The 11657-nt window shown below is 43.1% G+C and overlaps 1 protein-coding gene across 9 annotated transcripts in view; it reads left to right on the forward strand.

Moving 5' to 3' along the window:
• The window catches only part of TNRC18 (trinucleotide repeat containing 18), an 89875-nt gene that overhangs the window by 58540 nt on the left and 19678 nt on the right, over positions 1–11657 (forward strand). For all 9 annotated transcript variants that reach the window (XM_041749757.1, XM_041749750.1, XM_041749751.1 and 6 more), the window contains one exon: positions 1810–2055. In XM_041749757.1, the coding sequence (XP_041605691.1) occupies positions 1810–2055 (246 nt within the window). The remainder of the gene's footprint in view (positions 1–1809; positions 2056–11657) is intronic.

Consider the following 11657-nt stretch of genomic DNA (forward strand, 5'->3'; position numbering starts at 1 on the left):
TCCTCTTCCCCCTCTTCCTCCTCCTCCCCCTTCTCCCTCTCCCTTTCCTCCTCTTAACAAACCTCTGTCTCTGCCTCCTTCCTTTCTCAGCTCCCTTCCGGGATTCCTTTATGCTCATTTCCACCTCCCTCACGCAGGGGTCACTCAACAGAGACTCAGGCTCCCTCGGAAACATGGGTAGACAGAAGGAACCCCTGCCCCCATTGGTGCACCTGGGGGCCACCACTTTGGGCTGCTAGTTGCATCCAAGCCAGCAGGTGGCTTGGGGTGTGGCAGGAGAATGTGGAGTTGGCCATCTGTGTCCATCCATCTCCATTCCCTGAGCCCAGGCACTCCCTGCCCCAGGTAGAATATGGGGGGCTGTGGGCCACCTCTTTATGTCTCTTCCCTCTTTCTGCTGCAGAGAGTTGCCTCTAGCCTTGCCTGGCCCTGCCCTTGGTCAGCGGCCCCCAGAGCCACCTTCACGCTCCTAGCACTTCAGGCAGACAGGCACCTCTTGGCAGGTGTCCCTTGGGCATCCCCTGGGCAGTTAGCTCCTGATGATGTCTCACCTGCCCACTCTTGTGGTGTTGGGCTGTCTCCCTGGGAAGGTCCAAAGCAAGCTTGTTCCATCCCTCCAAGTCTCTCTTCTTGGTGGGCAGCCTCACCTGCAGGGAACATGCCTTTCCTGTCCCCTCTGCCAGCCTCCTGCCTGCCCCACCTTTGTTCCCACAGTCTGAGCGGGGTGCAGGGCTGTAGGTCCCGGGTCGCAGGCATGTGCCTGGGGAGAAGCACTAAGTCTCTTCGCCAACCAGAGAGACAGGCTGGAGCATCTTTAGATTCTTTCCAGGAGGCTCTGGGTGACAAGGCAGCCAGGCAGCCCCGAGTTTGCATCTGCCTGAGTGCTTGGCCACGCTGAGCCTCCATCTCCTGGTGCAAAGTGGGCTGACCTGCATGGGTCAGGAGGCTTAGTGAGCTTGTGGCTCCCTTGGCCCTGGGGACAGTGGTTTATTTTTGTAGAACAGGCTGGCTCTGTTTCTGTTTGGTCCTCATGGAGCCTGCAAAGTGCTTTCTCTTCCATACATACCATCCTGTGGGGAGCCTCCCGTTATGTGGGTGGGTGGGCTGGGAGGCCCCCCCACCACATAACTCCCTTCCCCCGCCACCACAGATGAGCACATGCTTACAGGAAGTGCTCACAGAGAGCCAGGATTTGCCCCGGCTTCTTGGCTTGGGGGTACTGCTGGGAGTCAACTTTGAACCTCAGAGCCTGTTGGGGCCTTCAACCCAGGGCCTTCCTGCTCCCCCAAGAAGAGCTCAAACTCTACCTTCTCCTAACGCCAGCCCCAGACCCCCAGGCACCTGAGTCCCTGGGGCCCTCTCCCACCCTCTCTGCCCCTCCCTGGCCTCCTCTTTCCTTCTCTCCTGCCTCCTTTCTCAGCCTTCATGTTGTATGTCGGGGCGTGAATGTGCGTGTGTGTGTGAGATGGTGGAAAGAGCTGTCTCCAGTCCTTGTCCGTGTGTTTGTACCCCTCCCCACAACACAGGTGCATGTCGATGCTCCCCTTACAGAAAACCTCTGGTTCCCAAAGCCGCTGCCCACCTCTGGGCCATCCAGGATGCCCACGTCTTGGGCTTGCTTTGATGGGGGCTACTGGGCCATGGGGCAGGGAGACTTATGGGCTGGTATTGGATCTACCCCCAGCTGATGAGGAATGAGCTAGGCTGGAACTGTGGCACCTCTTGCTGGTGCTCTGGCTGAGTAGGGGAGGTGGGGGGTGGTACCTCCTTAGGCCAAGGCTCTGACTCGCCCCCTGTTTTCTGCACCAGATGAGAGCTCCGAGGAGGAGGACGAGGAGGATGAGCTGGAGGAGGAGGACGAGGCTGCCGGCGGCTATAGGCTGGGGGCCCGGGAGCGGGCCCTGTCGCCGGGCCTGGAGGAGAGTGGGCTGGGCTTGCTGGCCCGCTTTGCAGCCAGTGCCCTCCCCAGCCCCACAGTGGGGCCTTCCCTCTCCGTGGTGCAGCTGGAGGCCAAGCAGAAGGCCCGGAAGAAGGAAGAACGACAGAACCTGATGGGTGAGTACCAGCAGGTGGAATGCGGGGCCTCCATTGCCCCCTTCTGCAGACAGGAAATGGATGCAGAGAATGGAAGGAGTCTAGCTGGGGGCCAGTGGGGCCCTGCCTTGTGGGCCAACCATGTCCCGAGCAGAACAGTTGGTACTGGTAACGTGGACCTGGCCTGCCCCAGGAGGGGTCTCCAGAGCAATGCAGGGTGACCTTCACTGTTAATACTCCTGACTCCCCCACTTCTGATGCCCGGTGATAGGCAGTTCTGGGAAGCAGAGAGGCCTCAGATCTGTACTCTGGAGGGCTATAGAAGCCTGAGGGAGGCCACTCCAGGTAGGTGACACCCAGGCTTAACTATGAGAGAGAAACAGGAACTGGCTAAGCATACATAGACAAAATAGAGGTACAGGCTCTTTAAATCTGGGCATTTGAGGTGGTTCATTTAGTAAGATGAGCCTGCAGCCTGGGGTTGGGGTCTGGAGAGAGTTGTCACTGGGGGTTGTCGCATGCTGTGTCACTCTGTTAGGGTTACCGTCCCACTTCCCTGATGGGCAAATGGAGATGGCTGGCTCCTAAGGCTCCCACAGAAGGCTAGACCTCGTTCTGGTCTTGCTTCCTTCCTCTCTGTGTCTCTAGTCATATGCTTGCCTCTTGAAACACACAGGGGACCTTATCCTGGTCCCACCCCTATTCTCATGGGGCCAATGTCCCCTCCTGGACCCGGCCCCACTGCACCTGAGGGCTGGGGACTGAAATGGCTCCACATGTGCACTCACGCTACCTTTTGTGAACGTCCAGGGTCCATGACGTGAGTCCCTCTGGCAGGGGCTGGCATGGGGAGAATGAGCACAGTGGTGCCACCCAGCTCTACACTCGGGTCTCTCCCAGCTGTCCCTGGCTTCATGCCCTGCAGGCTGCAGGACGAAAGCTCATTCTTGTGGCCTGTACTGCCTCGTGGGACCCCATCTCTGGGGCGGCCTCATAGTCTGCAGGCCTTGGCCCTGCCTCTTTCCTCTTCCTTCTCCCTCCCTCTCACTCCCATCTCCTACTATTGTTCCCTGGGAGCTTTGGGCCTGGCTCCATGAGTCAGTGGCACTGGCCTCCCTCCTGGCTCACCTGTCTCAGATATTCTTTGTACCTAAGCAGCTGGAGGCCTCTTCCTCAAAGCTCGGAGTTGATCAGACTACTTCTCTGCTGGGAACCTCTGACTGGTTCCCTCTTGCCCTGTGGTCACATTCCACCTGTCTGAACCCCCACCATCAAGCTGTGGCTACTCAGACAGCATCATCCTGTCCTCAGCCCCCATCCTCATCCCTAAATGCACCAGCCATCTTAGAACCTACAGGCTTCTGCATTTTATCCAGGTTGTCAACTGTATTGGCAGAGAGTTCCCCCTTTTATACTTTTAATTCTGAGGGATCTGTAGTGATGTTTCTTTTTCATTGCCAGTACAAACAAATAATTTCTTATTGTTCTATTTCTTGAACAGTGTGGCTAGAAGTTAACAATTTCATTGGTTTCTACTCTTTATTATTTCCTCCCTTCTGTTTACTTTGGGTATAATTGCCAACCATTTCCTATTTTTTAATGTGCAAGCTTAAGGTTATCAACTTAGGACATTCTTTTCTTGTGGAAACCTTAAAAGTTCTCTTGAAACATTGCTTTAGCTGCATCTCACATATTTTCTGTTGTTCTATTTTCATTATTACCCTCAGTTCAACTGACATTTCTTTTTTTTTTTTTTTTTTTTTAAATTTTATTTATTTATGATAGTCACAGAGAGAGAGAGAGGCAGAGACACAGGCAGAGGGAGAAGCAGGCTCCATGCACCGGGAGCCTGACGTGGGATTCGATCCTGGGTCTCCAGGATCGCGCCCTGGGCCAAAGGCAGGCGCCAAACCGCTGCGCCACCCAGGGATCCCTCAACTGACATTTCTTAATTTATGTTGTGATTTCTATTTTTCATCCAGTGATTATTAGAAGTATTATTTATTTTCCAAATATTAGTGGGGGTTACCGGGTTATTTTATTATTATGGATTTCTCATGTTGTTCCATCTTGGTCAGAGAAAATACTCTGTATAATTTCAATCTTTTAAAACTTAAAATTTGAGAGTATATGGTATTCATAGTAAATGTACCACATGCACTTAAAGAATACATATTCTGATGTCATTCTGATGTCATTCTATATACTGTTCGGTAAATCGTTCAGTTCTATCAAGCAAGGCAGTGTGATTGAAAGTGTTAAGATCTTGTGAATCGGGGTGCCTGGGTGGCTCAGTGGTTGAGCATCTGCCTTTGGCTCAGGGCGTGATCCTACAGTCCTGGGATCGAGTCCCACATCAGGATCCTTGTATGGAGCCTGTTTCTCCCTCTGCTTGTGTCTCTGCCTCTTTCTGTCTCTCATGAATAAATAGAATATTTAATTTTTAAAAAAAAGATCTTTGCTAGTTTTTGTCTAGTTTTATCAATTGCTTACAGATGGGTGTAAAACCTCTAGCTATGATTGCAGGATTTTCTTTCTCCTTATAATCTAATTCTGTAGATGTTTGCTTCATGTATTTGAAGCTCTGTTGTTTGGTGTGTATATACACTTATGATTTTCTGTTTTCCTGTTAAATTGGTCCTTTTATCATTACAAAATGTCCTTTTCTATCTCTTAATACGTTTTGTTTTGAAATCCCTCTTATCTGGTAGTAAATAGTTACTCCATCTTTCTTATGCTTCCTATTTGTGTGGCATATCTTTTCCTGGTCATTTACTGTGTTTTTCCTTTGCTTTCATATTTAAAGCAAGTCTCTTGTAGACAGCTTATAGTTGGGTTGTTCTTTTTAGTCTACTTTGTAATCTCTGTCATTAAACACTGTGGTGTTTATTAATATTTAATGTAATTATTGACATGGTCAGACTTGAATCTACTCTTTAGAAGTAAGAGCTTTATTGGAATATAATTCACATAATATAAAATTGATTCTTTAAAGTATGCAATTTCATGGCTTTTATTGTATTCACAGAGGTATGCAACCATTACCACTATCTAATTTCAGGACATTTTTATCCCCTTCTCCCCAAAGAAACCCCATACCTATTCATATCATTTCCCATATTCTACCAAACCCCCAACCCTAGGCAACCATTATTTTCTGTCTTCTATGCATTTTCCTGGACATTTCATATAAATGGAATCTTACAACATGTGGTCTTTTGTGTCTGGCTTCTTTAATTTGTTAATTGTTTGAAGGTTCATCCATGTTATGTATCAGTACTTCATTCCTTTTTTTTTTTTATATTTTATTTATTTATGATAGAGAGAGAGAGGCAGAGACACAGGCAGAAGGAGAGACAGGCTCCATGCCGGGAGCCCGACGCGGGACTTGATCCCGGGGCTCCAGGATCCCGCCCTGGGCCAAAGACAGGCGCTAAACCACTGAGCCGCTCAGGGATCCCCGATTCCTTTCTTTAAAAAAAATAATAGACTTTATCTTTTAAGAGCAGTTTTAGGTTCACAGCAAAATTGAGAGGAAGATACAGGGATTCCTCTATTCTCCCTGCCCTGCACACATGCACAGCCTCCCCTATTATTGACATTCCCCACCAGAGTGGTGCATTTGTTACCACTGACGAACCTACATTGACACATCGCTGTTACCCAGAATCCATAGTTGACCTTAGGATTCACTCCTGGTGTTGTACATTTTGTGGGTTTGGGCAAATGTGTAATGGTGTATAGCCACCATTAGAGTGTCATATAGAGTAGTTTCACTGCCTAAAAATCCTCTGTACCCCTCCTATTCATCTCTCTCCTGTCCTTGGTTGCCTGGCAATCACAGATATTCTGACTGTCTCCATAGTTTTGTCTTCTACAGAATGTTATGTAGTTGGAATCATACAGCACGGTATCTTTTCAGATTGGCTTATTTGAGTTAATAGTATGCATTAAAGGTTGCCCATGTCTTTTCATGAGTTGATAGCTTGTTTCTTTTTAGCTCTGAATAATAATATCCCATTGTCTGGATGGCCCACAGTTTATTTTATTTTATTATTATTTTTAAAAAATATTTATTTATTCATGAGAGACACACAGAGAGAGGCAGAGACACAGGCAGAGGGAGAAGCAGGCTCCATGCAAGGAACCCGATGCGGGACCCGAACCCAGGAATCCGAATTCACGCCCTGACTCAAAGGAGACGCTCAACCACTGAGCCACCCAGGCATCCCATGGCCCATGGTTTATCTATTCATTCACCTATTCCAGGGCGTCAGGACTTCTTGGTGGCATCCAGGTTTTGGCAGTTTTGACTAAAGCTGCTATAAACATCTGTGTGCAGTTTTTTGCATGTGGATGTAAGTTTTCAACTCCTTTGGGTAAATCCCAAGGGGTGTGATTGCAGGATCATATGGTAGGAGTCCGTTTAGTTTTGTAAGAAATCGCCATAATGTCTTACAAAGTGGCTGCACCATTTTGCATTCTGAGCAGCAGTGGATGACAAATCATGTTGCTTCACATTCCTGTGAACATTTAGGATTAGTGTCTTGGATTTTGGACATTCTAATAGGGAAATGCTAATTAAAACAAGATACCTAATAACACAATGTGGCACATCTTTTCTGCATGCTTATTTGCCATCTGTGTACTATTGGTGACATGTCTTGTTATGATTTTTGACCCATTTTTAAAATTAGGTTGTTAATGTTGAATTTTAAGAGTTCTTAGTCTATTTTGGAAAGCAGTCCTTTATCAGGTGTGTCTTTTGCAAATATTTTCTCCCAGGCTATGGCTTGTCCTTTCATTCTCTTTTTTGGCATCTTTCACCAAGTAGAAATGTATAATTTTAGGGAAGTCCAACTTTTGCAGATTGTGCATTTGGTGTCATAAAAATTCACTGCCAGAACCAAAGTCATCTAGGTTTCTCCTACATGGTCTTCTAGGGGGTTTTTGAATTTTACATGTCACCTTTAGGCCTGTGATCCATTTTGAATTAATTTTTGTGAAGGGTGTAAGATCTGTGTCTACTTTCACTGTTTAGCATGTGGATCTCTCCTGGTTCTAGTACCATTTGTTGGAAAGACATATCCTGGGTGGCTCAGCAGTTGTGTGTCTGCCTTTGCTTCCATGTGTGATTCTGGATTCTCGGGATCAAGTCCCACATCAGGCTCCTCGCAGGGAGCCCGTGTCTCTCTCTGTCTGTATCTCTGCCTCTCCCTCTGTCTCTCTCATGAATAAATAAAATCTTAAAAAAAAAAAAAAAAAAAAGGAAAGACATATATATCCCTTCGCCATTGTATTGCCTTTACTCCTGTGTTAAAGATTATTTGACTGTTTTTAGGAGTCTATTTTTGGTCTTTTCTCTGTTCCATTAATCTGTTTGATTTTTCTTTTGCCAATACCTCACGGTCTTAATTACTGTAGCTTTATAGTAAGCCTTGCAGTCAGGTACTGTCAGTCTTCGGACCTTGTTCTTCTTCCATCTTGAGTTAGCCATTCTGGGTTTCTTGACTCTGCATACAAACTTTGGCAGGAGTGTGTTGATACCCACTTCAGGGATTTTGAGTGGAACTGCATTGAATCCAAAGATCAAATTGGGAAGAATTGACATCTTGACAATATTGAGTGTTCCTATCCATGAACATGGAAAGTTTTCTTGATTTCTTTCATCAGAATTTTGTAGTTTTCATCCCATAGATCTTGTGCATATTTTGTTAGATTTAACTTAAGTATTTCATTTTGGGGAGTGCCAACACAACAGTATTGTGTTTTAAATTTCAAATTCCACTTTTTTTTTTTTTTAAGATTTTATTTATTTATTTGAGAGAGAGAGAGCCAGAGAGAGTGGGAGCAGCGGGGAGGGACAGAGGAAAAAGCAGCCCCTCCACTGAGTAGGGAGCCCCATGTAGAACTCGATCCCAGGACACCGGGATCATGACCCGAACTGAAGGCAGGCACCCAAGCAACTGAGGCACCCAGGTGCCCCAAATTCCAGTTTTCATTGCTAGTATGTAGGAATGATTGACTTTTGTATATGAAGGTTATAAAATGCAACCTTGCTACAATTGCTTATTAGTTCGAGGAGATTTTTTGGTTGATTCTTTCAGATTCTCTAAATACAGATTCTTGGGTCATTTATGGACAAAGGCAGTTTTATTTCTTCCTTCTCTATCAATATACTTTTTTTGCCTTGTCTTACTGCATTAGCTAGGACTTCCAGTACGATATTGAAAAGGAATGGTGAGAGGGGACATCCTTGTCTTATTCCTTATCTTAGTGGAAAAGCCTCTAGTTTCTCATCAGTAAGTATGATGATTTAGGGTTTTCATAGATGTTCTTTATCAAGTTGAAGTTCTATTCCTAGTTTACTGAGAGTTTTTATTATGAATGCATACTGGAGTTTGTCAAATGCTTTTTCTGTCTGTATCTACTAATATGAGATTCCTCTTTTTTAGCTGGTTGATGTGATGGATTACATTAATTGATTTTTGATTTTTGATTTTTGAATGTTGAACAAGCCCTGCATACCTGGGATAAATCTCACTTAGTTGTGGTTTGTAATTTTTTTTTTTTTTGTACATTGTTGGGCTTGATTTGCTGATATTTTGTTGAGAATTTCTTGCATTTATGTTTATGAGAGATATTGGTCTGTAGTTTTGTCTAGTCTTGGTATTAGAGTAATTCTGACCTCAGAATGAGTTGGGAAGTATATTCCCTCTGCTTCTGTCCTCCAGAAGAGATTGTAGAGAATTGGTATAATTTCTTCCTTAAATTTTTGTTCAAATTCAACAGTGAACTCATCTGGGCTTGGCATTTTCTGTTTTATAAGGTTATTAATTACTAATTCAATTTCTTTAATAGATAAAGGTCTATTCAGATTATCTATTTCTTCTTGCGTGACTTCAGACCTTATGGCAGAATAATATTCCATTTTATGAATATACCACATTTTGTTTATCTTTTTTTTTTTTTTAAGATTTTATCCATTTGGGTGCCTGGGTGGCTCAGTGGTTGAGTGTCTGCCGTTGGCTCTGGTCATGGTCCTGGGGTCCTGGGATTGAGTTCCATATTGGGCTCCCGAGAGGGAGCCTGCTTCTCTCTCCCTCTCTGTCTCTCATGAATAAATAAATAAAATCTTTTTTTTAATGTCTTAAAAAAATATTTTATCCATTTATTTATTGGACAGAGAGAGCACAAGCAGGGGGAGCGGCAGGCAGAGGGAGAGGGAAAAGGAGCCTGAGGTGGGGCTCCATCTCAGGAACCTGGGATGATGACCTTAGCCAAAGGCAGATGCTTAACTGACTGAGCCCCTCAGGTGCCCCTGTTTATCTACTTTTTTGGTTTCCATTTTGGGGCTATCATGAATAATGCAGCTATGAACATTCACGTATATGTTATTAGGTGGACATGTTTTCAGTTCTGGCTACAAATCTAAGGGTAAAATTGCTGGGCTACTTGGTAACTTTATGTTTAACCTTTTGAGAAACTGCCAAACTGTTTTCCAAAGTGGCTGCACCATTTTATATTTCCACCAGCATTCTGCAAGGGTTCCATTTTCTTCCCCAATCCTTCCTGATACCTGTTATGTGTCTTCTTGCTGATGCCTTATTTCTTGGAGAGGAAGCCATTCTAGTGGGTGTGCAGTAGTATGTCATTGTGGTTTTGATTTGCATTTCTCCTGATGATGCTGAGCATCCTTTCATATGCTTAGTAGCCATTTGTATGTGGAGAAAGCCTATTTAAATCTTTTACTTCTTCCGTAATTGGGTTGTTTGTCATTTTGTTGTTGAGTAAGAGTTCTTTGTATATTCTGGCTATAACTCTGTTATTAGAAACATGGTTTGCAAGTATTTTCTCCCATTCTGTAAGTTGTCTATTCATTTTCTTGATAGGGTTGTTTGAAATAAAAGTAAATTTTGATGAATTCCAAAGATGTTACTTGTACTTCTGGTGTTTACATTAAAAAAAAAAAAAATACTGCCTAACCAAAGGTCACAAAGATTTAGTCCTTTTTTTTCCTAAGAGTTTTATAGTTTGTGACTTATACTTAGGTCTGTGATCCATTTTGAGTTAATTTTTGTGTATGGAGTGATGTGGGGGTCTTTTGTATATGGAGATCCAATTGTCCCATATCATGTGTTGAGAGAAGTCATTTCTCTTCCCCATAGAGTGCTGCTGGTGCACTTGGGGAAAATCAACTGAAAATAAATAAATAAATAAATAAATAAATAAATAAATAAATTAATTAATTAAATGAAAATCAACTGAACATAAAGATGAAGGATTATTTCCAGACCCTCTGTCCTAATCCATCAATCTATACATCTATTCTTAGACCAGTAGCATATTGTCTAATTACCATAGGAATTGATTACCATAGGAATTGTAGGAGGCTCTGAAATTGGGAAGTATGAGTCCACCCTATTTGTTCTTTTTCAAGATTGTTGGTACCTCAGAGACCTTTGCATTCCATATGGATTTTAGTATTAGCTTGTGAATTCCTACAAAAAGCCAATTGGGATTCTGATTAGGAATTGTGTTAAATCGGTAGATCATACTGGGGAGTACTGGCATCTTAATATTATAAGTTTTTTGATCCATGAATATGGGATGTCTTTCCATTTATTTCTTTAATTTTTTTCAACAGTGCTATATAGTTTTCACTGTACAAGTTTTGCACTTCTTTTGCTAAGTTTATTTGTAAGTATTTTTTTTTGCTGCTGTTGTAAATTACGTTCTTTTCATTTTTGGAGTGTTCATTGCTAGTGTATAGAAATACGGTTGATTTTTGTATATTGATCTTGTATCCTGCAACCTTGCTGAACTCACTTGTTCTAGTAGGTTTTTAGTAGAGTCTCTAGTATTTTCTATAATACAAGATCATGTCATCTGCAAATAGAGAAGATAGTTTTATTTTTTCCTTTCAGATATGTATACCTTTTATTTCTTTTTCTAGCCTAATTGCCTTGGCTAGAATCTTCGGTATAGTGTTGAATAGAAATGGGAAAAATAGATATCTTTGTCTTCTGATCATAGGGGGAGAACATTCATTGTCTTCTGATCATAGGGGAAGAACATTCATTCTTTTGCCATTAAGTATCATGTTAGAGATGAATTTTATGGACATCTTTGGTCGAGGAAATTTCCTTCTGTTCCTGGTTTGAGTGGTTTTATCATAAAAGGGTGTTAGGTTTTGTCCGTTACTTTTTCTCTATTAAGATGTTCATGAAGTCTTTGTCCTTTATTAATACAGTACGTTACGTTGATTTTCTTATACGTAGAACCAGCCTTGTATTCCTGGAATAAATTTTGGTTGGTCATAGTGTATAATCTTTTTTCATATGTTTCTCTATTATGTTCATCTATGTTTATAAATTGTTATATTTCCATAATCAATTGACCATTTTATTATTTAGCTATGTCTTTCTTTGTCTCTGGTAACAATTTTTATCTTAAGATCACTTTTGTCTGATATTTAGTATAGCCACCTCAGCTCTTTTTTGGCTATTTGCGTGGTGTATCTTTTTTATCCTTTGGCTTGCAGCCACTTTGTGTCTTACTCTTCTGTTTTATATATTTTTGTGCTTTTTGTTGTCTGTTCCTCCTTTACTGCCTTATTACTT

Source organism: Vulpes lagopus, chromosome 3, assembly GCF_018345385.1.
Source record: "Vulpes lagopus strain Blue_001 chromosome 3, ASM1834538v1, whole genome shotgun sequence".
Taxonomy (NCBI): Eukaryota; Metazoa; Chordata; class Mammalia; order Carnivora; family Canidae; genus Vulpes; species Vulpes lagopus.